We start from the raw sequence: 27,776 nt of genomic DNA on the forward strand, positions 1-27,776 counted from the left end.
GTTATGAGTATCAGCAAAGAGACAAAGATCATGAAAGGAAAATCTCTTGTCACTTTGAATTTCATTGTCAGCTTCTATGTTCCCTTGCTGTGAAAAGAAATGCTGTTGTGAATTGATGGCTTTCATGCAATTTTGGCAAGATTAGGGAACATTATAACAAGCGCGAGCAGATTTAGCATTCTTCACGTTTTTGCCCTTTAAATCATCAATTATTTAGCTAGGTTTTAGCAAAGCTGCTTTGTGATTAAACATCACCATTAAAGGCTGACTCACAAAGCCTGGGTTGAAATTCAGGCTTAACAGGGAATCAGCCAAACAAAGCCAAACATTTGAGTTCACATTACACGTGAACAGTCAACTAGGTCACTGCAGATCCACATTCTCCAAGGCTGTACTCCATATGTTTCAGTGCTGCAAGCAGAGAACTGTAGACAAAAGTGACCATCAAGGATAACACACCCTGTCCTTGCAGCCCTGAGGTGCATGCCTGAAAGGCCTTATGGTCTCAGATTCTATTGATTTCACACTGAGTGTTCCACACGCTAAAAGACAATTAAAAAATAAAAAAAAATGGCAACAGATGATGTTGAATGTAGAGAGGCAAAATACTCCACAGTTGCCATCATAGGTCAATGACCTGTGTAGACTGACACTAAACACTTAGGTCTGGAGAGCAACTAGTTGTTGACTTGGGAAGTTAGCTTCTTCCATAAATATTCAAGTGAAGAAAGAAATATGCTCCACTTCTAAAAGCATGAGCAACCATGAAGATTTCTATGTGGAAACATTTTAGCCATGCCATAAAGGAAGAGGTGGTTAAATTTCCCTCTTCTAATCCATTCCACCTTACAAACATGAGACATACATTTCTATTGGGTTTGCACAGCCAGGTTTTGGTAGTGAGTGGGCTACAGGGTGGCTTCTGTGAGAAGCTGCTAGAAGCTTCCACAACATCCAGCAAAGCCAATCCCTGGTCGCTCCAAAGATGGACGTGCCACTGACCAATGGTGAGTCGATTAGAAGTGGTGGTAACATATTTAAGGAGAAAAACAGAAATTGTTGCTCAGTTGTAATTTCAGCCAGAGAAGAGGGGGGTGAGAACATGTGAGAAGAACAACTCTGCAGACACCAAGGTCAGTGAAGAAGGAGGGGAAGGAAGGGGAAGAGGTGCTCCAGGCACCTGAGCTGTGATTCCTCTGCAGCCCATGGTGAAGAACATGGTAAAGCAGGCTGTTCCTCTGCAGCCCATGGAGGCCCATGGGGATGCAGAGGTCCACCCACAAACCATGAAGGAGCCCCATGCCAGAGCAGGTAGATGCCTGAGAGGAGGCTGCGACCCCAAGGGAGTCCCATGGAGACAGGGGCCCTGCTCCCATGCTGGAGCAGCCTGTCCTTGAAGGACTGCACCCTATGGAAGAGTGACCCATGCTACAGCAATTTGGGGAGGACTGTTGCCTGTGGGATGGACTCACTGCAGCAGGTTGCGGAGAACTGTTGCTCGTGAGATGGACTCACATCGGAGAAGTTTGAGAACTGTCTCCCATGGGAGGGACCCCACAGTGGAGCAGGGGAATGACTCCTCTCCCTGAAGAGCAGGAGAAGCCACGAGTGATGAACTGACCACTACCACCAGTCCCTGTGTCCTTGCACTGCTGGGATAGGAAGCAGAGCTGGAACGAGGGAGGGGTGTGGGGTAGGTAGTTTTATTTTACTTCTCATTACCCTGCTCTGATTTTGTTAGTGTAATTAAATCAATGCATATCTCTAAGTTGAGCCCGTTATGCCTATGATGGTATTTGATGAGAAATCCCTCCCGGTCCTTATCTCAACCCATGAACCCTTTGTTAAATTTTCTCTCCCCTGTCCAGCTGTGGAGGGGAGTGAGAGAGCGGCCTTGGTGGAAGCTTGGTGTCTGGTCAGCGTCAACCCACTACAACATTCAACCTTCCTGTTTTCTTTCTTCCTTACCCCCTCAAAACAACATTTAGATTTAGTTAGTGATTCATTTGGTTTGTATCAGGAGTGCTTTGTATACTGAAGAATCACTTTGTCATGAATGGAAAAAGTAACCAACATTCTTTATAAGAATTTTTGAGAAGTTTTGAGGAACACAGACATGGAATAGAAAGTGTCTGTATCTTCTGTCACTGCAGTTAAATATAGCAGTCCACATTTCTTAAGAGTGCCAAATATATTTAAAAATATTAAAAAATCATAAGTAAATAATATTAAAAAGCTGAATTCCCATCTGCCTTAAAAGTGATGCCAAGAGAGCTATAGAGAACAGCCCTCATTATGCTGATGTCTCCTGTGATTTTACCAGATAGAAACAGACAACTCTTTCTTATACTGGTCTGTTTGAGAAGTAACTTCTTTGGCTGAGATGGCAGCTTCATGCCAAAAGATGTCTGGAGCTCCCCATAATCAACTAGAGATCTGGATTTTTCACTGCCTTGCTTGTTTTTCCAGTTGAGAAAGGAAATTTACAGAAAAGAAGTTATCAGTTATGTAATGTCTTGGGTTGCAATGCAAAATGTAACCAAAAGTATGTATTCTATTACCATCTGTTAAAACCAGGTAAGGCAGTGTTCTTTATCACTTTCATGACCCATCCCTCATAACTGGGGGATATCTTCTGTTAATAGGCCATTATGTCTCACTGCATGACTGATAAAATTACATCATCCCATTGTGAGCTACTCTACCCAGGGGGAGGAGCCAAGCATTCCTACCTAAATGTAATCAGACTCAAAACACCACAGGCAGTCTTTCTCCACTAAATTCCCAGAAGAAAGACCAGACCCATCTATACCACCAGACCTTCAGAATAAAACTACACCCTTTACAAGATCATTGGTTCAATAAAACCACATCCGTCACTCCAAGAAAACTGCAGCCACCCTTTAATCAATTACCAACACCCTGACCAACAGCGTGTCAAGTTATATTCTCTGTCAGTAAGTTGTTTTTTGTTAGTTTTTTTGTACTACTGCATTTTTATTTTAATTTCCTTAGTAAAGAACTGTTATTCCTATTCCCATATCTTTGCCTGAAAGCACCTTAATTTCAAAATTATAATAATTCAGAAGCAGGGGGGGGGTGGGGGGGTGTTTACGTTTGTGTCGTGGTTTTAAAGCAGCAACTAAAAAATCACTAGAAAACTTACTTATTTCTTGCTGTGAGATATAGATTAGAACAAGAGCAAAACAGGCTTAAAACTTAAAAGGAATAAAGAAAGTTTATTAACAAAACTACAAGAATAAGAAAACCAAAATAAAACCTCCAGAAAACCCCTCCTTCCCCCACTACTTAACCATTCCCTTGTTTACATGACAACATAGAGACAAAAATCTTTGGAACTTTGGTGTTTAAAACAGTCCCAATTCCTGCTAGAGTCTTTTCATCAGCCTTTGTAGAGAAACAGAAGTCTTCTTCTGCTAATCTATGGAGTTTCTCACAAGAAAACTAGTTCTGTTATAGCTTTCTGTTTTTCTGATGCCAGCTGCCCAGAAATCTGTCATCAGAGTTCACTCCTCCCATTTCACATCACTCTGAGGTGTGTATGGGTCATGAGTCTAGGGATGTCATTTTAAGGATGAGTTATTCAAAGGCAAAAGTTCTTCTCATCTGTCTCTGTGAGCCTCCCTGGAAACAGAAGTTTTCTCTTTGACTCTCAAGGCCCCAAATCTTCAACTGTTACTTCTCCCCCCTCTGTTCCAGCCCCTCATTGTATCACAATTACTCCACCTTTTGCTCAAAATCCACACTTTGAACATTCCATTCCTCCCAATATACTCTGTGATGAATTAAATGAGCTTTTATTCAGAGCATTATTGTCTATCTCCATAGCTTTAACAGAAAGATATTTCAACTTATAAAGCATCTCCTTATTCTCTCTTCTCCATCTAATACTTAACTCTTTTCTTCACTGTCTTTGATGGTTTTATGATGTCTTCTTCATGTTATCTCTCTCTCTCTTTTCCTTCTCTCTCTCTGGGAAAAAGGAGTAATCTGTAAGTCTCATCCAGGTAGTAAAAGAGTTAAAGTCTTGGAAAAGCTGCAGATGTTCATGGTGTCAGGTTTCAGTTTAGCAGCAGAAACTGCAAACCAAGCCAGGCCGGCCAGCTCCATTTCTCTCCCCCCCGCCCTCTGCGGCCTTGTCCGGACTGGGGGGTGGGGGAGGCCGAGACAGAGCCCTGTTACCTTGTCAAAAGCCGGAAACCAAAGAGAGCAAGAGAACGCTGGCTTTACATTTTAAGGTGGTGTTCACAAGTTGATCTCACTTCTCAATGGTTAAAACCGCCGCTAATTCTCAGAAATGACCCATAATTGGTCACAAGAAAAAACTCCCATCAGCCTCTCGCAGCTTCAACTTCCCTAGCTCCTAAAGCTATCTTAAAGGTAAAGTCACCCCATGACAACGTTTTTTCTATTTCAAGAAAAGTTTCTGCCTTCCTTAACAAACACCTGTCTTTTCAAACCAAGACAGTTTGTTTCTGGGGAAAGCCCAAATACTTCTTCAAGAGGAATGGCATGTTGCCATAACATTCACTGAAGCATTCAGTGCAGTGTGCAAAGCTACTCATAGATGTCTATTCTAACCTTTCAATGTGGTCTCGGTAGATTAGTTTAAAGAGTAAAACTCCCCACAATCTCTGAGAAACACTTTAAGGTAGTGCCTGAAATTGAATACAAGGACACAAGTGTACTTTATAAAATTGATCTTTTTAAAATTCTAATTCTAAAAATTCTAATTAAAAAAAAATCTAATTTTAGGCAGCAAGTATGCAAAGTTGCTTCTCATATTTCTTACATTCCTTCCCTAACACCCACTATTAGACACTCTCAGTGGCAAAGAAACCCAAACAGGCTAAGCAGACTTTTGGCATGACTTGATGATAGCTATGTTTTGTTCTTATGCATGCCCTCCCATTTAGTCCTTTGAACATGGGACTATTTTATCCTCATTTGGCTTTCTAGAGTGTGCTAGTTTTGACTGGGATAGAGTTAATTTTCTTCCCAGTGGCTGGTATGGGCATGTGTTTTGGATTTGTGCTGAACACAGGGTTGATAATATAGAGATGTTTTTGTTATTGCTGAGAAGGACCTACATGGAGCCAAGGCCTTTGCTGCTTTTTCTACTGTCATGCTGGGGAGGGGCTGGGGGTGCATGGGAAGTTAGGAGGAGACACAGCTGAGACAGGTGATCCAAACTGACCAACCAGATATTTCAGACCATATGACATCATGATCAGTATATTAGGGGGGAGGAAGGGGGGAGCAGCTAAGCAGCGGATGATCCTAAGACTGCTGGTGAGATGCCTCTTTTCCTCATTTCCTTGCCACTAGCATCCACATGCAACCACATCAGTAAAAGAACACACATATGTGCTAAAGCTGTTGTTCAATACAAAACCACAAGTCCCTGTAGTGGAATTCTAGAAGGATTTGTAACATAGAATGCTGTTTTATAGTTGTATATAAACGCTAATTGTACATTTATAAATTATACTGTAGCTAGAACAGACATCGATTGCTTTTAAAGATGACAGAACCAAAGTAATTTCTCCTTAAACAGAACAATGCTTTTAGAAAAAAAGGCTAGGTCTTGACTACCAAGCTTTTTCCTGTTTTTCAAACTGGTACTCGTGTTCTTTCTAGATGACTTGTGAATACATACCGCATGGCTCTGAGTGCACTTTTGTATGCCAATTCAGCATCATGAGGTAGGAGACAGGTGAAAAGATACTTGGCAAAGGTGTGCATCGGAACGCTGTCTCGATGGATGACTTCACCTAAACCACTATATGGTCCAGCTGTGGGAAAGAAAAAGAGAATATCGGTCTTTAAAGACTTAAAACTCAACTTCTGGACCTTTAGAACCCATTCATTACACCTTGAGTTAGAGTTGGTAATCAGAGACAGCTTGCTGTATAAAAGGTAAAGTTCTATTGATGTCTGTGAAATATATTACAAGTATATTAAATGCCATCTATTCTTTGAGACAACAAGACACATTGAAAATTATATAGTACTAAGCACACTACCAATGCACATATAAATGACAGAATGGTCTCAGGGCTCCATGGGGCTCATTCAGCAAATCTATGGTATGCGAAATAGAAGGTGATAATCCTAACTTTGCCTCTGTGTAGTTATATCATGTACACGAATTCCTATGCACCCTTTGTTGGTGCATAATTGTGTTATCACAAATCCACAGGAAGAAAAAGTGGCTACAGTGGAAAACCAGGTATCTTTAATTGAATTTAAATGACTAATCAGTCCAGAAGCACCTGATCCTTATTAATGTCTCACCTGACATTAGGCATTTAAATAACCCTTTGGTCTAAACTTGGTCTCCAGAGAAGACTAGGTCAGATCTAGCATTAAAGCTGCTTTTATTAGTCTACTATAGCCACACAATCTTAAAAATTATATTTGTTGTGGGGAAACTATTCCCATTGTTAGGGTAATAGATTTTGCTCACACTCAGTGCAGTGCTTCATAACACCGGTGTTAAGACTGGCAACAGAAATGACAATTTAAGAAAAATTGCATGAAACTGCTTGCTGAGTTCTGAGTATTCATAGTGCATAGGAATTCTATTTTTGCATTTTTCCTGCAACCTTAAGACTGTTATTCCTATTAATAGGAACGTTGTGTCAAGTAGTTTTTTAGTTCAGTGGCTAGAGGTTCAGATGTTAAACATCACAAGATACAGAATAAGAATCTTACATTAAGTATTACTGGACAATTATTGCACAAATAGCAACCAGCAGTCCTAGAAGTTACCACTTCCTCCTCTACTAGAGATTCCAACCCACCACACTTGGATGGATGAATGACTGTGTGAGCACACTTCTTCATTGCAGTCACATGTGTCATAGTTTCCAGCAGTGGTTCAAACTAACATGACTGACCCTTCACTGAAGCAGATGAGGAGTACTCACAAAATTTATTCAGCCACTTCTGCTGCATGGGATGATGAACTCCGTGAGAGAGAGAGAGATGTTAACAACTTAGACCAGCACAGCTGTTTCAGTAATGTTTTTGACTGGTGCCTTAGCACAAAATGCAAAGATAAAAATCACTAGGTATGAAAAAAAATCTGAGCTCCATAGGTGGGCATTTCTGAAGGCTGGAGCTGATCACAATGGAAACATCAATAAAGATTCAGAAGGTGACAGTGTGTCTCAATCATTTTAAATTGGAAGCCATTCAAAACTAGCTGGCATTGCTTGTATGAAAGAAGCCATTTCACATCTGTTTGCCAGTTGGTGGTCCACTCAGAAACTCAGTTAGAAGACAAAGAATAAATGACAAAGCATTTATATGAAAATATATTCTGACATTAACTTAGAAGTCATGTTCTGCTTTCCCATGCATTCAAGTGGTAGCTACACACAGCATGCATTAATCTGCATTAACCTGCATTAACAGCATAGAAATCAGCCTAATACTGGATTAAACTTTATTATATTTACAGAACTTCAACTATAAAACCACAATTCATATGATTAGAATCTTAAATCACTGCACAGTTTTTCCTTCATGTCATCTGACAGTTTCTGCCTAACTTGGAGTAAACTGGCATTATTGCAGAAAAGCCAGATTTCTCAACACACAGTAATGCACGACCATTGTTGTATGCTGCTCACCACAGTAATTTTGTAGGTAGCTATTTTAGCAGATTTCCTGCTATGATCACTTGTTTACTACTCTAAGGAAAAAAAGTATATCACTGATCACAGTTGTAAACTAGAAGAGAATACTTGAGGGAAATCCTGCCTTTTCCTCATACAGCATCCTGACCAGTAAACAGATGCAGCAATTTGATTTTATAATCCATAGGATCCCTCTATGGTGTTGAATAGCTGGATCCAGCAAGAAGCTGTTCTTGTCCAAAGGCCATAAAGCAGAAACTCTCCTTATGGTGCAGCTTCTCTACAGTTTCAAATGGTACCACCAGTAGGGACCAAAGTCTTTAAGGATCTGGGCAAAATTATTGACTCAAAGCTGAGAATCCTAAACAACATACTGCATCTCCTCCATTAAAGAAATAGTTTTAAAAGACAAATGTCTTACAGAAAGAAAGCAAAACCTGACTGCTATGTAACAATCTTCACAACTTACCTAGAGCAGTATCAAACTCCCCACCATCCCTTGAGAAAGCACTCAAAACTTGGACCATGCCTTTAGATACTTAGTTCCTTTAAAGTTTTTTCCTCCATTTAAAAACCCCCAAAAACTAGAATAGCAATCTTGGAACCCACAAGATTACTCTTTGAAAATAAGGCTTAAGTGTTATGTCAAGCCTTTTTAAAAGCTAAGGCAAAAGCATGCACTTTTTTGTACAGATTTTATTGCAATACACAACTGCAATTCCCAAACACAATTTGTTTGTCTTAATCAAAATTTAGTCACAAGACCAGGCCATAAGCCTTAGTATTTGTCCATATATTTCAATTTTCAGGTATGATACAAACTTCAGAGGCAACTCATATTCCTAATTGCTACAAAGGAAATGTTATATTTCTGTCCCAGCAAATTTAAGTAAATTTTCTGAGCTCTTCACTAGGGAATAGAGGTAAAAATCTTCATACATTTACAAAGCTCCTAGTCCTTTATCATGATACAAATGACATTTTGAAATTTACTACCCAAAATCTGTTGATGATAACTGATGTCTATATTATTCAATTTTGAGCCTGGGTTGTATAATTAGGATATTGAACAAATCTAAAGAAGAAAATGCAATAATAAATTTAGATAAAGACTTATAGGTTAGTAGATGCCTTATCTTTACAGTCATGTGATATCTGAAGTATGTTTGATTTTCATAAGAGATTGGAAATAAAATTTTGCTGGTGTTCTACATCAAAAAGCATCTTAAGCATATAAAGCAGTTTCATGCTAATTTCATGGACTTGTGTAAGTGAAGACAGTTTTAAAAAGCAGTTAGCATCTACGTTGAGCTACCTTCTAATAGGAAGACTGCTTGTTTTCGAAAAATCTTCACCAGAGTATCATCCAATTCAATTTCCTGTAGCTTAGAAATGAGCTGCTCCTCATTTCGACAAACCTTCTCTTGTGCATACAAGCCATCTGGCATTCTTCGTTGCTGTCCCAGCCCTATCAATGCTACTTCCACAGCCAGCGTTAAATAAGATTCCCCTTCTTCTAAAAACTTGTGTGCAGGCAGGTGCTGGTACTCCAGAGATTTGCATTGCCCCATGTTCTCTGTAAAGGGCGACACAAAGAACAACACATCAGGAAATCATTAAAATCCATAATCTGCCTATAATGCCACATTTTCAAATGCTTCCTCTGTCAGTATTCATTTAAAAAAAAATATTTAAATTATGAGTGCAATCTCAATATCCAATCATCCAATATAAACTACCTGATCCAATTTCACATCCCAGAAATACGCAAAACAATTAGTTTTTTAAAAATCCACTGTAGTAGAAATAAAAGTTTTCTTTTGAAACTGCATGATTTGGAGAAAGGCAGTTTCTCCAGCTTTGTGTTAATAAGGCTAACATCGGATGATCTATTTCAATTTTTCCCCCACCCATTTCTGTATCTCCTTAAAGATTTGATGTTGTATAAGTGGAAAGGGAAGGTGCTTATACACCTGCATAGATTTCAGTTGAATCTATTAGGATTATGCAAATACAGTAGGCCTGGGAACTCCACAGTTTTAGAGCATTCTGTTTGCTAAAGCTCTCGTCATGTTTTTTTATTTGGTAGTTGCATTTATGATAAACACACATAATGTTTCTGACTTTTATTAACACTAGAAATGCTACTTTTAGTAAAGATTACTTGTAAATTCCACACAGACCAAGCCATACATTGCTTTAAAGAGTACTACTGAATGATTTGGCACTTCACCAATATACCGCATGACAAAATGCTAGATCAACCTCTAGAAGTTTATAGTCTAGTTTGGGAACAAAAAGTTGCAATGTACAGATGTATGGAGATGGACAGCTACAGCAAATGAAATAGCAAAATGCATTTAGTAGATTGTATATATGAGTGTAGGGGGAATTTACATTTCAACACACACTACTTTTATTTCATGGGGGTGTTTTGGGTACTTTTTTTCTAATTGCAAAGAATCTGATTTCTTTTAATTAAAGTTCTTCCGGAATTGGTGGATATGGGATTAGAAGTTTATTGAAGAAAATCTAATTGAATAAAATTACTTTTGAGGAAAAGCCCCACGGAGATTTGGGATGTACATATAAAGGATATATAGGTAGAGGAATTACTCAAGTTTCTGACCACACAGGTGATAAGAAACTACCACAGAGGTGGAGACTGAGAATAAGGAATATATCAGTTAAGCTCCTGAGAAGCAAATACTGAAGTTAGAATGGGCATATACATCCTGTCCGAAATCATGTATCAATACTACAATGCTATTTTCCAATTCATAACCTTTATAAACCATGTACTTTATAGACCATGTATGTTATAAATTTTAAGTGTTTTGTCATCACTGAAGTATTATGTACACTTGTAGCTAAGAAGTCAAATAATATCCTGGAGTGCATAGGAGGATTTGAGGTGGTGATCCTTCCTCTCTTCTCAGCACTGGTGAGCCCACACTTGGAGTGCCATGTTCAGTAATGGGTTCCCCACAGACCTACTGGAGCAGATCCAGTGAGGGGCCACAAAGATGATTAAAGGACTGGAGCATCTCCCATATGAGATGCTGAGACAGCTGGGATTATTTAGCCTGGAAAATAAAAGGCTCAGGAGGATCTTACCAAAATATACAAATATCTAATGGGAGAATGTAAAGAAAACAGAGCCAGACTCTTCTCAGTGGTATCCTGTGACAGGACAAGAGGCAATAGGCACAAACTGAAATACAGAAAATTCCATCTGAGTGTAAGAAAACACTTTTTTACTGTGAGGATGGTCAAACACTAAGAGGTTGCCTAGAAAGGTTATATGGTGTTCATTCTTGGGACTATTCAAAACTCAACTGGACACAGTCCTGGGCAACTTCCTCTAGGTGACCCTGCTCTGATCAGAGTAGGTGGACTAAACAATCTCCAGAGAAGCCTTCTAACCTCAACAATTCTGTGATTTCCTATAATTTCTCCAAAAGAGGATAGAACAATGTATGTAAAGAGGGTTGCTGCTATAAACTCTTATTCAGTTTTATTTCAAGTGTAAAATACTGAATTTCCTTCAAGAATGAGTAACTGGTAATTTTTTAAGGCTTCATATAACAGTTTTACTTTAAACATTTTCTCTACCCTGTGTTTTCTTAGGGAATGCAAATGTGAGTTCTTATACTATAAAGACACCAGCTTTGAAGTTACTTGGGAAAGGTAAGGTAGAAAAATGTTTCTGGTTACTGAAGACTGAAGACTTAGAGAAGATTGCATGGCCTTACCCGTGAAGTCTGAGAATCCATGTAAGCTCTCATCATCCACCCTGCAGGCTTCAATCAGGCTACTGAAGAGGGTGCCAATTGGATCCAAAGGATGTCCCACCCAACCTTCAAGATTTGTTATTGAGGTTACTCCAATTTGAAGAAGTTCTGTGACAGAAAAGATGGAGGGAAAAGGGAGGGAAAGAGAGTGCATATTATCCCCTCAAAACATATATAGAAGTAAAACTGATTAAAATGCTCTTCTGCTTAGAAAGAAAAAATATCTATCAGTGTGAATTCATTGCCCTTCGTAAATATGTTAAAAGAGGAAAAAAAGAAAATGGACAAAGGCCAAACATTTTGAGCACTAGCAAAGTACATTATGGGCCAAAAATTTCAATTGCAGTATCTTTTGAAATCTCTGAGTTGATACCAGTAACTTCTGAAATGTCTTCTGAAAAATTATAGCAAAGACTTTTTTTTGGGTAAAATATTCACCACTGTTTCCTCACTCAAAAGATACAGTACTATTTTCACATTTTAAGTGAAGCTGATGCCACTGAAATAAAATATTCTGAAATGTTCAGTTTTAATAAATAAAATATTGCATCTGGATATTTGTTGAAGTAATAAACTCACAATGACAGTTCCTAATAAAAAAAAAGGAAGAAAAAAAAAAAGGATAATGTGTTTAAATGAGGTATAAAATTTTAAAATTGTCCTTTAAGTGCATTTTTTGTTATTCTAAAGTTTCAGTCAACAAATACCTTCATGGATACTTTGTTTTGCAGCCCTCACCCATCAATCAGCTACAACTTGAAAAAATTGTTTAGCACAATGAATTGAAGGAAATATCACTGTGGTAAAAGATGCTAGAGATGACTCAAATCCCTTTTTTAACTAAGAATCTTATGGCAGTGTCGCCCTGAGAATCAGGCCTTTCGATATTGTTTTCATAATTTCTAGCCACTTTCCCAGGAAAGTAACTATAAACATAGGCATTTATACATTCCATTAAAGATATGCCTTTTGGTGGACGTCTCTCATGGCCAGTGTGGTTGGGAAGGTGGTAACCTGACTATCCAATCCCTGGTCATTGTCAAAAACCTATAAATACTGAAAGAACAAATAAACTTCCTTCGTCTTTCATCACACTTCGAGCTGCGTCTGTGTGAATCGTGTCCGACAGTGACATGGCAGTAGTTCGCCTTCAACTCCCCAACTTTTTCTCTTAGACACATACACAACTGAACTAGGAGAGATCAGGTGCATTATGAGTGATCATTTAAAAATTGTATAGAAGCCATTACAGATGCTCTGTTTCTCTGCTTATTACACACTAACTTGTGCCTGCCTCTGTACTCTCTCATTCACAAAGTGCCATCTTTCTGAATAATCATAAGTATTATCACAAATATTTAAAAGCTTGTTTCTTGTATTTAAATGTGTGGAGCTACAAAATGAAACAGCCACACTGTTGAACTCAGTGTTCAGGACAGTGGCTTTTTTTAAAGAATTAACTGATATGAAAAACAAAGTAGTAAATAATTGTCTTGCTAAAAAGTAGTATGTGCTAAAAATGACATTAAGTAGAACATAATATTACCAAAAAGAATTAATATCAATGACCTTACTGACTCATTTCATTCCATTTAATCTATTATGTCTAGTTATAAGCTTCACTTGTGTCATGCCAAACAAAGGCTTCAGTACTCCATTCATATAGAGATTTAACTTTAAATCGTGCAACTGGTTCCATGAATGTCAGATCAGTCATATGAATGAAAGCTAAGTAGAAGCATATGGTGGTTGCTGAACTGAAACCGTAGCTGCAGAATTATTCTGCTTATAAAGAAGACAAGCCTGTTTTGTTATAATAAAACAAAATTGTTTAAATTTCAAACATAAGAGTGAAGAAACCAAAGCAAAACAGTGAGTAACAACATAGAAATTACAGACTTCATGTTAAGGAAAGATATATTACATGATAAAAAGACTAAGAAAAATTCTCCTGAATAATAATGCAAAATGCCTTTAAGTTTTGTTGAAATCTAGGATCCACAATAGTGCTCAAAATTTCTTCCTTGGGTATTGTGAAATGAAGTCACATAAGAACTGCCAAATATTTTTTTCAATCAGGTATCTACCTTGTCTTCAATTTCTAAATGAACATTTCTGGGAAAATACCTGCACATACAGTTAAAAATTTTACAAATTTGACTTCACACTGGTATTTTTGCCTACAATGCATGAGGATACACATAGTTAAAAGTACCAACAAAGATCTAAAATAAATTTTGAATTAAAGGTTTTCTTGTAGTAGCTGAGAATGTTATTCTAATTTTTCCACATGAATTTTTAACCACAAAGTCACTCCTTTATTCTTCCACTATCTCTCCAAACCTATGTCAAAGTTCAGTGAAAGATTATTTTTGGAAGAATGATCCTTCAGAAAATAGGGGTAGTGTTTAGAGGAGCACCACAAAACATTTTATAAAGCCAGTGTTTCAGAAATTTGATTTCCAATGATGTGAATCCACCAAGGTTTTAAGCATCATCAGAGACTTTTGGAAGAAACTGTCAAACTGGATAAATTTCTGTAGTGCAGACTTTGCCTTGTCAACTTTAGGCTTCAACCTCAGAAATATATAGGTCTGCTAAATTACACAACAGAATAGAAAAATTAGTTTAAATACCTGACATTCCAAATGCAAATCTCTGTTTAAAAGCCTATAAATTACACAGGATGAATATTTACACTGTGTAACCAAAACCTCTGATTGGAATAAATGCCCCATCATGTTAGATGTTTTGTAGAAGGCAGAAGAGAGCACTTGCCCTGCAGACCTCACAATCCAGCTTGAAAAAAATCTCCAACTTCCAGAATGTGACACTACCACTATGATTGTTTGGACTGAAGAATTGAAGTCACCTCTTTTGCTTTAGTTTCAAAAACAGTTTTCTCATGCAAAGTTCTAGTCCGGTGTTATTGTCACCTTGTCATGTCCTTTGCCCTTCTCTCTTCCCCGCATTTACCTGTCTTTTGAGTCTGGAACATTTCCAGCTGTTTCTGCTGCTGCCTTCTTAGTGTATTAACAATAGCTATTGCTAGCCTCAGTGCTTCTTGTGGGTATCCATGAGATCGTAATGCATCCACCCTCGCACAGGCTGTAGGAACATGTTCTAAAATGGAGACAATAATTAAGGAATAGCAATGCTTCCATGTCTGCAATAGCCTGTTTTGCTAGGTTATTCAAAAGGGCCTTTTTGTTTCCTTCAATTTGTTTTTTAAACTTTGCAAGAGAGAGTTAAAGGACTATTTCTGAGCCAACATTTCAAGGGAGCCTCTGTTCTTTTTGCCAGGCTTTTCATTTAGCTCCCTCCCACCCCCCCAAAAAGAAAAAAAATAATGCCATAGAAACTGAACAAAGTAAGTAATGGAAATGTCTTTTCGGTTTAGCCACTTACCATGCCAGAGGGGCCACCCTCGAGAGTCAAAGAGTGAGTTTTCAGTGTGTTCGTGGTAACAGTAGTTGGTGTATATGTCACCGCTGATAATGTGCTTTAAGTGGCTGTCCTGCCAGTGCAGTTCGCATGCCTCTATGGCTCTAGTGAACACCGTCCGATGTGGCCTATTTGATGAATCTGTCATTTTCAGAAATTCAGAAAGCTGCATCAGCTTTTATTCATTCATATGTGAATCAGTCATTCACAGTATTCTTGTCTTCTGCCTATTCACCCCAGGACACCTTACCTGATGGCAGTCTACCTTGACCCACTCTGCAAGGAGCAGACCACAGATGACATTTCACATCCTGTTACCCAACAGCTCAGGCAAAGTGTGTGCCATTCACTTTGCATTCAGAGAGATCTACAAACCATCATGGCTAATGCTAAATAGGATATTGCAAAGGGAACAGCTAGACATGAAGGACATTAAACAACATGTACAGAATTCTCCTAAAAACAGACGAGAAAGTATATGGCACACAGCTACTCAAGCATCCCCAGCTTCTCTCCTCAGACCCAGAACCACTAGGATGAGTGACAGATAAACATCACATAAAATATTTTAGTTGTTCTCTTTGAAAAGTGACATTAACTTTAAGCACTTGTATAAATTTTTGTCATAAACAAATACAAATACTGCAAAGAAAGCAAGGTACTGAGGCCATGGGACTGACAATCCTTTACTGGACATCTTCTAATGGCAAAAGTGGTCTGTCAACATGGAATTGTGTCTATGAATGTCAAAATGCCGTCAGAATTGCTACTAGCATGCCCAGGTTGGTCTGAACATCACAAGATGCAGAAAGCCAAACAGCTCTGTAGGAAGTTACATGTTGCATGAACTTCTGTCTGCATCTAGCTGCAAGATTTAAACATGAACCAAGTCCATTTCCTTCAGAGGTAAACTTCCAAGATAAAGAAACAAGGAAAAATACATCTAATTCTACCACCTTTCACAAGCATTTAATTTTAACTTTTATTAAATATGTATCCAAATATTGAGAGGTTTGATGATTATGAGGGGTTTTTTTTCCCAGGTAAACAACCTGCATCTTCCTCAGTTATTAGCAAAGTAGCAATCTTTGCTTGAAGATGACTGGAGAAGGCTTCTGTCAGGTTTGATAATCACATTTCAGATTAGAAAGCATGATATTGAGTAAGAAGGGACACCTCCTCCAAGAAGGCAGTGTTGCCTCTGCACCCCCCCACACCTGTCAATGCAACACAGAGCACATCCCACAAATAGCTGCTTTAGTTTCTCACATACTCAGTTTAATGCAGTCACAACAGATCTCCCTTTAAGTAAGTATCAAAGGCTTTTTAAGTGAAAAAATTAAAACTCCCAATACCAGAAGGGATATAAGATTATAGTCAAGCAAAGAAACAACAGGCTTTTACCTGACATACTTCAGGGACATTCAATTTTTATGCAACAAGTATTTAGAAGGACCAAGATAAAAGTTAGAAGACCCAACTTGCTTTAAAAACATTGCAGCCCCAGCACAAAAGTAAACCCTATTTATCCATTCTGTGAGGACAGTATCAATGAAAATAAATTTGGCTGGTCAATCCTCAACAAGAAAGTTACTTGTCCCAGGAAAGACTGCTGTATTCTGCTGCAAGGCTGAAGTATATAAGATAGAGGCTATATTATATGTTGCAGTCAGTGCATATATTTAGGCTCACCTTGGTTAGCATTTGCACCCGGAGGCAAAGCATTGGTTAAATTGGGCAGCTCATTTCCATGATTTCCATCTTCCCAGGGACAAACATCCACACCATTCCATTTTTTCAGCTGTGTTAGCCAACTGACCTTCTGCTCCAACTTGCAGTGGGGATTTAAGACTATACACATCCACAGAGCACCTGATTTTAAAGAAAATTGCTAAATTAGGTTTTTTATTAAAAATACAGCAGCCAATGGCTAATTGCAAACTTTTATTCTGTAAGACTTTTCCTCCCCTCTAAGGCTACACTGCTTGTTTCCCAACTATGCCTGACACCAGGCAGACTGAATTCCTGATGCAGAATCATGGAGCTGGTGTGGCCCATCCAAAGCAGTTTAAAGACTATCAACCCAGTCTTCTCAATTAAAAGGCATTAAATGGGTCTTTTTTATTAGAAAATCCATAGTTCACAATGTATAGCCTATCAGACAAAAGCAAAAAAAAATTCACATAAAGTTACAGCAGGAAATTACCCAGGTTTTTTTTCTAATTTTTGTACAAAACTGTGTATCTTCCAGCTTCGCATTACAGGAGCCAAATAAGTGTATTAGTAAGACATGCATTTTCTAAACATATACTTCCACACTTGAAACCCAGCAGAAGTAGAGATCCAGTAAACACTAGATTTGTGCAGTGTAGTAGGAACAAGATATTTTTGCTGCTCCTACTTCAGTTATTTAGTTTCACTAGAAAACTTGTCTTACATTTTTTGTATACAGAGCTCGAAGGGAAAGTTAATTTGCACTGGCATTTCACATGTACCATCACTTTAGAACCTGCTTCCTGATACTATAGAGCAGGGCAGGCATAAATCCATCAGGGTTTTAGCAACAATTTTCAAATGGAAAGATTTTTCTCTAAATCAGCTGTTTCTTCATCAGGGTGAACTTTGACACAAGCATGAAGACATCTGAAAATACTGTTCATTTGCTCATTAAGAACATGTCTTGTACACTACAAGAGATTTCACAGAATCACAGAATATTCTGAGTTGGAAAGGACTTACTAGGATCATCAAAGTTCAACTCCTGGCCCTGCACAGGATGGCCCCAAGAATAAAATTAAAAGAATATGTTTAAATTATGTAATCTTCATGACAGGCTGAAAAAAAAAAGAATAAAAATGCAGCTGGTTCTTCCAAGAAATTAGAATTCTCATATTCAAGCATTCTTTTGCTAACTAAGAATGCAAAATGGATACCTAAAACACAGGTCATCACATTACATTAATTCCTAAAGTAACTCAGTGTGTCGGTATGCCACAGCACAGAAGCCAGTGGAAAAACAGAGCTTCATCCTTAAGGCTTCAAGTCTGCTGCTATTCAAGCTGACATGGAATGAGGAAGCAATATCAAAGAAATATTGAAACCACAAGAAAATATGATATGGTATGGTGCAGAACACCAGAGAGCCACTACACTAATGCACATTATTACTACACAGTAGTTACATACAGTAGAACATGCAGCTTGTTGGTTTTTTGTTTGCATTTTTGGGACGTTTTGTATTTATGGTTTTTTTGGGTCAGTTTTGGGTTTTGGTTTTTTCAAGTGCCATGGGAGTAAATAAAGCAAATACTGTTTTAAAAAAACTTCTTTTAAAAACAAATCATATGACTTCCTTTAGACACACTATTCAATACACTTCACTCCCCAGAGTCAAATAATAGAATAGAATCATAGAATGGTTTGGGTTGGAAGTGACCTTTCAAGGTCATCTAGTCCAACCTTCCAGCAATGAGTAGGGACATCTTCAAACTAGATCAGGTTGCTCAGAAACCTGTCCAACCTTACCTTGAATATTTCCAGGGAATGGACATCCACCATCTCTCTGGGCAACCTATGCCAGTGTTTTATCACCCTCATTGTAAAAAAACTTCTTCCTTATATCTACCCTCTTTCAGTTTAAAACCATTACCACTTGTCTTATTATTACAGGCCCTACTAAAAAGTTTGTCCCCATCTTTCTTGTAAGCCCCCTTTAAGTACTGGATGGCTGCTACAAGATCTCCTCAAAGCCCTCTCTTCTCCAGGCTGAACATCCCCAACTGTCTCAGTCTGTCTTCATAGGAGATGTGCTCCAGCCCTCTGGTCATCTTTGTGACTCTCCTCTAGACCTGCTCTAACAAGGCCATGTCCTTCCTGTAATGGGGACTGTGGCAGGACCTTTCACCCCTGATACAGCAAAAGCTTATCTCCTTGTAACATATGGCAAGGTTAAGCTGGAATGATTTATCATGTGATTAATTATCTTGGCTGAGAACCTCCTTAGCCAGCAATACACATCCTGGCTTGAATGGTGAGAAAGGAAAACCTAAAATTAGTGACAGCAAAGCACAAGCAGTTTTACAACTATAAAAGACCACTGATTTTCATGAAATCAGAAATCTCTTATATACTTTCTGAGTGTGTAGAGAGTTCTTCTCGATGTTAAGACATTGGAATTGAGTTACTTCCCTGGGACTGAGAGAAATTGGGAGATTCCCTGCACACAGCTATCATTCGTTGGTAAGTGACATTGATTCTTAATCTATACTATTTCTTTGCTAGCTGTAACATAAGGTACCTTTATTACTATTATCATGCACTGTATTTTTATCTACTAGTAGTTCTTTGTGTTATCCTGTGTAGTAAGTAATCTGTTTAAGTCTTGTCTGTTTTCCTTGGCCTGTTCAAATAAATAATTAATGTTGTAACAGGCCTGACCAGTCATTATTAAGAACTTGCCTGCAAGAGTGGGTTTTGGGGTGCTGGCCACCTCAGTAAAGCTACTGCCTACTGCCAGAAATCTGGAAAGGCAGGGATTTGTCTAAACTCTCCCCTCTCCATTCGTAACAGGGACCCCAGAGTTGGAGGCAGTACTGCAGGTGAGGTCTCACCAGAGCTTAGTAGAGGGGAAGAATCACCTCCCTTGCCCTGCTGCCCACACTGGTTTGGATGCAGCCCAGGATATGATTGGCATTCTGAGCTGCAAGCACACATTACTGGCTCATGCCCAGCCTCCCATCCACCAGCACTCCCAAGTCCTTCCCTGCAGGGCTGCTCTCAATCTTTTCATTCTTCAGCCTATATTGATACCAGGGGTTGCCCCGACCCAGGTGCAGAACCTCACACTTGGCCTTGTTGAATCTCATAAGGTCCTCATGGGCTCACTTCTTGAGCTTGTCCAAATCATTCTGAATGGCATTACAACTGGTTCTTCTTATTAAGCATCAATGCATTCAGTACTGCCCTAGACAAAGGACTACTTTTCTTGCAACATAAAAACAAAACAGAAGATGAGGCATATTGGAAAGCCTTGTAGAATAGTTATCTTGGGCTTATTTATTTTATAAATGAATGATTACTTTAGGGCACTGAGGAGTCACTGTACCTCTCAGCATCTAAAAATATTTTAAAAAGCCAATTTAATACTTTGTAACCAGATTCCCAGTGATTTCAGACTGAAGCAAAAACAAAGTGGAATATCTTAACCACAAGCAGCAAGTATTTCAATCATCCAGCAAGGTGGAGTGCACACTACTGATTACAGTGTGCCCCTAAAAAATGAGTGGCCTTTCATTGCATCTCAGAAACACCACTAGAAGCAAAGGAATTTATTTGTCTTCTTCAGAGGCTTCACTATGCATGTGGTACATCTAAGAGGCAGAAAAGGGAAAAGATACTACAAAGTACCAAAATCTTTTAAAAACTTATTTGGTTTAAAAAGGAAGCCTCAGAAATCCATGCTATTTTTATGCAAATGAACACAAGGACAAGTGTATTTCTGATAAACCCCACACAAACCACTTAAGGAAGGAGCCTGGAGGATATTCTTCCTATTTCACTCTGATGCTGCTCTATAGAAGCTGTCACCACCAGCCTGAAAATTTACAATGCCCTCAAAGGATTCTCTATTTTCTGTCTAATGACTCTTATATGGGGAAACTACTGATTGTACTTACTCCATACTACAGGTAAGGCTTATGGAAAAATGAGCAGCAGCTAGTTGCAATTCATTTGTGGGGAACATATCTAAATCCCTTTCTTGTGACCTCAGTCTGGAAACTGCTGTTTGCAACAGCCTATACTCAAAAGAAGTTTGCCAAAATACATTCCTGGCATTCTCAAGTAAGTTTACCTGTTTAAATAGATTTAATGATGATGCCCACAATATGAACAAATGCCTCGTTAAATGGGAAAAAAAAAAAAAAAAAGAAAAAACCAAAACAAAACAGAGAACGTGTTTGTTTTTATATATTGTGTTTTTATAACAAAGCTCACATTTTTGTTTCTTTTTCCTCAGGCACCAAATATCTTTTTATACCAGATCTCAGAAGGCTGATATATCCCCTTCTCCCCCCCCCCCCCCAAACTAAACCAAAAGTCAAGTTCTGATTTGGATCCATTGACTGTGACCCATGTCTTTCCAATGTGAAGCTCCTCACAGCACAGTGACAAAATATCACAAACCAATATACAAAATTTCCCCCCCAGAAGATAACTGGAAGACAAGGCATTCTGTGACTGCAATTTGATATTAATTTCACAAGGGAATGAATATTAGAACTGTCATAATGGAGTGAGGTATTGCCTATTTCGGTTCAAAAAACACTAACCCTTTTGACGTGGAAAAAGCCAGCTTTGACAAACCAGACCTTTAGTTCAAATAGTCTTCTTTGAAAATTCATGATTGTCATTCATCTTTAGTGGACCTCACACTACAAAGAAATAGGTTATATTACTGCTTTATACAATGAATGCATGCCTTGTACATACAGAGGGAACATCAGTACTTTTGTATTATCTCACTAGACATCCATACCTCTGAACTCACAAGAGAGAAAGGAACAGTATGCCTTTACACTGGTCAGGATTTAAACATGCAAACTGAAAAACATTAAGAAGAACTTAGCCACTGTAAAAGTAGGTGTTGTAATAATTATAAATCTTGTGTATGCATGTATTTATGAAGTCAAAGAAAGTGCAAAGAATGTATACAGACTCTCCAAAGAGATTAAGCACCACTCACTTTTCATATTTTACTCTTATCCCAGTAAATGGGAGGGTGGTGGTGGAAACAATTTTAGTGGGGGTTAGGGCACTGAGCATCACTGAAGATCCAGCATACAACTCTGTTAGACTGATTGCAGTCTTCTCAAGAAATATGCTTTTCCTAGAAATCTTATGCTATCTTGTCAGGGCTACTGTAATAGCCCTGGTTTGGGTCAACATTTCCTCATTTTCAATACCTGTGTAATCAGTGGCTGAAACTTGGCCTTGGCTTTAGAATTTTGATGTATACTTAAGATAAATCTATTTATTTGCAAAATTAAAATATGCAAGAAACCGATGCATGTTTGACATGCCTTTGCTCTTCCCATTAATCATAGAATCATAGTCACAGAATAGTTTGCATGTTAATGCATGTCTCTTAAAAAAAATAAAAATCCAAGAGCTATGAGGTTAGTAACATTTGATTATTTCAAAGGAAGTGAAGCCAGGTAAATGAGATCATTCCCTTTGTGCAACAGACAAATTTGCTTTAGCACTCGCTGCAAATTTGCTACTGTGCCCCATTTAAGCCTAATCAATTCTATTACCAAAGCATCATTTTCCAGCACTGGAAGTGCCAGAAAAGAAACAATAATACAAGACAGAAACTATGATTCCTGTAAAAAAAGAAGTGTCAGCAAAGTATTTTAAAGCGAGAGCCTCTTAAAGTGCAACAGCCACTTGGAAACTTCAAAGAAGTAGTGAGAAGTAGTGTATGATATTTATTGCTTCTTGAAAAGAAGGAAAAATGCCTTCAGAATGACTGGAAAATCTGCCTCCCTCCTCCAGGAATGGTGAGATCTCCAATAGAACAAAGCATACTGAGAAGTCACACCAGAGAACGTTCCAATTGAACAGTTGATTTTATGAAGTACCAAAGATAGGCAAAGCACTTAAGTGCTGATCTCAACAAGAATCACAGAATCATTTAGCTTGGAAAAGACCTCCAAGATCAAGTCCAACCTTTGACCAATCTCTGCCATATCAACTAGACCATAGCACTAAGTGCCACATCCACCTGTTTCTTGAACACCTCCAGGGATGGTGACTCCACAACCTCCCTGGGCAGCCCATTCCAATGCTTGACACTCTTTCAGTGAAGAAATTATTCCTGATCTCCAACTTGAACCTTCCTTAGTCCTGTCACTATGGCTTCCTGAGAGAAAAGGCCTACCCCCACCTGGCTACAACCTCCATTCAGATAGTTTTAAAGAGTGAGACAATCTGCACTGAGCCTCCTTTTCTTCAGGATAAACACCCACAGCTGCTCCTCAAAAGACTTACTCCCTAGACCCTTCACCAGTTTCATTGCCCTTCTCTGGACATGCTTCAGCACCTCAATGTCAGTCTTGTAGTGAGAAGCCCAGAACTGGACACAGTACTTGAAGTGTGGCCTCACTAGTGCAGATGGGACAATCACTTCCCTGGTCCCGCTGGCTACACTATTTCTGATACAGGCCAGGGTGCCATTTGCCTTCTTGGCCACCTAGGCACACACTGGCTCATGTTCAGCCAGCTGTCAACCAGCACCCCCAGGTCCTTTACCAACTGGCTGCTTTCCAGCCAATCTGCCTCTAGCCTGTAGCACTGCATGGCATTGTGATCCAAGTACAGGACTTGGCACTTGGCTTGTCTGAATCTCATACCGTTGTTCTTAACCCATCCATCCAGCCTGTCCAGATCCTTCTGCAGACCCTTCCTACCTTCCAGCAGATCAATGCTCCCACCCAATTTAGTGTTGTTTGCAAACTTACTGAGGGTGCACTTGACCCCCTCGTCCAGATCATCAATAAAGCTGTTAAACAGGACTGGCTGCAATACTGAGCCCTAGGGAAGCCCACTAATGACTGGGCACCCACTGAATGTAGCACCATTTACCACCACTCTCTGGACCTGGCCATCCAGCCAGTTCTTAACCCAGCAGAGTGCACCTGTCCAAGCTGTGGGCTGCCAGATTGTCAAGGAGAATACCATGGGAGACAGTATGAAGGGCTTTACTGAAGTCCAGGTAGACACATCCATAGCCTTCTCCTCATCCACTAGGTGGTCATGAAAGGAAATCAGGTTGGTCAAACAGGGCCTGCCTTTCCCTAAACTCATGCTGGCTGGGCCTGATCCTGATGCCTTGAGAAGCTACCTGGAACAGAGGCTGGACAGAGTTAAAATAATAAACTAGGTATTTATTAAAAGGCCTTCAAAGGATACACCTTGGGCAGTACAAGAGCTTAGCTGGGGCTCTACCCAAGATGGACCCAAAATGGGCACAAGATGGATGACCAGTCATGAGTTTTCACACTTTCATAAGTTTTGGTCCATTTACATATTGGGGTTGTCCAATTACAGCTTCAGGTTATGAAGTCCCATCCTCCCAGATTGCTCTCCTCAATTCACTGTTGTTTATACTTTTTGGTCCTGAAGCTGCAACTGTGTCCTTGGTTCTCAGGCTGGAAAAGGATTGTTTTGTCTTACTACCCTGTGAAGAGAACTTGCTAACACTTTATATGAAGTTCAGAGTCATGCACTAAGGCAGTACAGAATCTGGAAAATATGAAAGCTAAAACTTAAGGCATCAATCCCCTGGTTATCCTGTACATGTTGTATGATTACACTCAAGATGATCTGTTCCATAACCTTCCTGGGTACCAAGGTCAGGCTGAAAGGCCCCAAATTCTCCTTCTGACCCTTCTTGTAGATGGGTATCACATTAGCCAACCTCCAGTCACCTTGGACCTCCATGGTTAGCCAGGACTGATGATAAATGATGGAGACCGGCTTAGCAAGTTCTTCTACCAGCTCCCTCAGCACCCTCAGATGAATTCTATCCAGCCCTATAGACTTGTGAGTGTCTAAGTGTCTCAGCAGATCACTAACTACCTCTGCCTAGATTGCAGAGGGTCTGTTCTGCTCCCCGTCCTTGTCTACCAGCTAAGAGGTCTGGCTGCCCTGAGGATAACCACTCTTACTGTTAAAGACTGAGGCAAAGAAGGCATTACGTAACTCAGCCATTTCCTCATCCTTGGTGACAATGTTCCCCCTCGCGACCAATAAGCGATGGAGATTTTCCTTGGCCCTCCTTTTCTTGCTGACATATTTATAAAAACACTTTTCACTATTTTTTATAGCAGTGGCCAGACTGAGTTCTAGTTGAGCTTTCACCTTTCTAATTTTCTATCTACATGACCTAATGACATCCTTAAACATTGCCTGAGTTGCCTTCCCCTTCTTCCAGAGGTCATAAACTGTGGTAGTGCACATTTCTGGGCGTTACTTGGTTTCTGTGTAAACCCTCCCTGCAGCTGTGACGTGTTTTTCCCCTCCCCTCCCTGTCTCTGAAATGTTATCCCCTTGGTTGTTGTTATATGTTTCCCTGCCCCTCTCCCGAGGTTTGAAAGAGCCTGGGAAATGTATCTTCTTCCTCTTTTCTCCTCCTGGATCCCAACCAGAATAAACATCCTACTTTATCCCGGAGGGAGAAGCAGCCCTTTGGTCTTTTATCTTGGTCGTGAAGAGACTTCCTGACACCCCCCCCCCCCCTCGACAGACCTAGCCAGGATTATTTCGGGGGCACAAAGGGAGGTTACTTCAGTAAACCCTCTTTTTTTCCCTGAGTTCCTGCAAAAACTCCCTGTTCAGACAGGTCAGTCTTCTTCCCTTCAGGCTTGTCTTTTTGACACAGGGACAGCCTGCACCTTCAAGATTTTCTTCTTAAAGAATGCCCAGCCTTCCTTGGCCCCTTTGTTATTAAGGACTCTTTCCCAGGGTACTCTCTGAACCAGTGTCCCACACATGCCAAAGTCCACCCTCCATAAATCCAAGGCTGAATCGATACTTAATGTACAGAACCACCCCACCAACTCGCCTTCCTCTCCTGTCCATTCTGGAGAGCTTGGAGCCATCCATTGCAGTATTAAGGAAACTTCCCTGTCCGACCATCCAGGAGCCACTCTGGTATTTACCCTCACACCACCTGAGCTGGAACTGAAGCCCCTTCACAGCTACAGCCCCGCATACTCACACAGTCAGGCCAGGTTTTCTTACTGGCTCAACCCCAGGTTTCCCATAGCAGACTCTCAGACATTCAGATCCTTCAAATAGTTTAATCTTGGTGCAATCATTAAATAAAAAAAATAACAGCTGGGTGCCTCCGAGGAGGCATCCCAAACAAAGGAACCCCTGGGCTTTTACACCCTCACGGTATAAGCACAGGAAAGTCTGGGGGTCCTCAGCTCCTGCTGTGTCTCTCAGTGTCTGGTCCTTTGGCTTAGCCATAGGTCCCCGTGTCCTTTGTCATGCAAAGGGTCGGCAGTTCACAGCCTCTTGCCTCAGGCTCCTGCCCCTCAGAGCTCAACCTGCAGCTCGAACTGCAGCTGCAAACCTAGCTACCTGCACTAAATATATTCCTTAACATCATCACTCCAGTCATGCGAGTCATCCCACCACGTTTCTGTGATGACAACTATGTCAGAGCTTTCCTGCTGCACAATGGCCTCTGGTTTCTCCTGTTTGTTACCCACACTGCTGCATTGGTGTAAATGCACTTGAGCTGGGCTATTGATTTCATCCGCAACACCAGTCTGCTGCCCCCAGGCTCATCTCTAGCTAGCCTGTCTAGCTAGCTAGTCTTATCCCCTTCCCCCTTCAAACCTAGTTTAAAGCCCTTTCAATCAGCCCTTCGAGAGGAATGATGGGTTTGTCTTTACAAACAAGCTGTGGCTCTGCTGATAAGATGAAACTATCACTGAAAGATAACAGAAACAATGGGATGGATTCCACTGAAAGATGAAAGAGACACTGTGGAAACACCATAAAATTCCACAAGGGTTAAGAATTAAGAAGGGGATTATGCATGGCGGGGAGGGGGGGTGTATCCCAGGTATCAGACGTTCTGGGAAGTCTGTACCTCTCAAGTACCTCAGCCTATGGGGTAAGAGAGAAGGGACAAGCAGCCGGGAATTAGGATAAAAGGGAGGCTGCACCCTCCAAAAATTTGAGAGACCCCAGGGGAATGCCCCATGGCCTCTCCCTTTATTCGAATAAAGAAAAAAGGACTCCTGTCTCCTTTTTGGACATAAACCTCTGGCATTTGTGGATTAATTTTCCTGACACTGCCAACTCACAGGATCGAATTATTTTCTTCCTATCAGACAGGCAAAACCCATGTCTCCAGCAGGCCTGATGCTGTATAAACTGCCCCATGATTGAAAAAGCCAAAATTCCACCAATGGCACCAGTCTTTAAGCCACGTGTTGATCAGGTGTGTTTTCCTGCTCCTTTCAGCATTTTTCTCTGCTGCTGAAAGAATTGAGGAAAACACCACCTGTGCTCCTGGACAAGTCCCTGGAATCCCAAGGAAAAGTACTCTTGGCATTCAGTTGGATACAAGTTGCAATTTTATTCATAGAAAGAATACCTTAATGCACTCTGGTTTCTCTATGCAGTCTTCAGAAATAAAAGGCTTGCTACAGGTGCTGTGGGTTTTTTTGAGAACAGAATGTTTCATTTTGCTCAATTTATTCTATTACTGAATTAAACTTTGATGTATTGGTCTTGACAAGTGCTTCATGCTGACTGTATTGTGTATGATAGTATAATCACTCCCCATGCATTTCACACTAGCTTCCTGATTAACACAACAGACTACCTGCAGCACTGGTGGCAAGACAGAATCGTTGCCCTTCTGCACACTAAAATTCAAATGTGCATTAGGAGTGATAGTGTAAACAAGGAACAAAAATAGTGTGCAATTCCTTACATTTATCTTTCTCTCTTGCTGCCTACATCTGCTCCAAGGGTTAAAGGCAAATTTGTATTCTATTCTAAATGATCATTAACTACTTGCTCCCATCTGTGTGTGTGAAGTAATGAAATACTCCTGCTCCCATCTTCCTGAATTTTCAGCATTCAGCACAATGAATAAAGGAACTAACAAAGCACTTCTGGTGTTTTGCATGAGTTCTGGGTTATGCCTTTTACAGTTTGTTTTAAAAGCAGCTGAATCTTTGTGGACACTGCCATTTGACTAAAGGGTTTCATAGAAGAGAAATTTGCTTGAAAGGTATAGTTTACAGTATTCATAGCCTGAGACTACAATCCCCTAAGAGAGCAT

At 39.8% G+C, this 27,776-nt stretch overlaps 1 protein-coding gene across 1 annotated transcript in view; it reads right to left on the reverse strand.

Annotated features, from left to right (window-relative positions):
• The window catches only part of LOC148183361 (zinc finger SWIM domain-containing protein 6-like), a 262,132-nt gene that overhangs the window by 50,962 nt on the left and 183,394 nt on the right, over positions 1-27,776 (reverse strand). The window contains exons 5-10 of the mRNA XM_088061497.1: positions 16,598-16,777; positions 14,870-15,046; positions 14,438-14,584; positions 11,423-11,569; positions 8,983-9,243; positions 5,681-5,816 (exon numbers count right to left, since the gene is read on the reverse strand). Of these exons, the coding sequence (XP_087917623.1) occupies positions 5,681-5,816; positions 8,983-9,243; positions 11,423-11,569; positions 14,438-14,584; positions 14,870-15,046; positions 16,598-16,777 (1,048 nt within the window). The remainder of the gene's footprint in view (positions 1-5,680; positions 5,817-8,982; positions 9,244-11,422; positions 11,570-14,437; positions 14,585-14,869; positions 15,047-16,597; positions 16,778-27,776) is intronic.

The sequence above is a fragment of the Pseudopodoces humilis genome, chromosome 12, assembly GCF_049639895.1.
Source record: "Pseudopodoces humilis isolate 2021_Gansu_Grassland_sample_001 chromosome 12, ASM4963989v1, whole genome shotgun sequence".
Taxonomy (NCBI): domain Eukaryota; kingdom Metazoa; phylum Chordata; class Aves; order Passeriformes; family Paridae; genus Pseudopodoces; species Pseudopodoces humilis.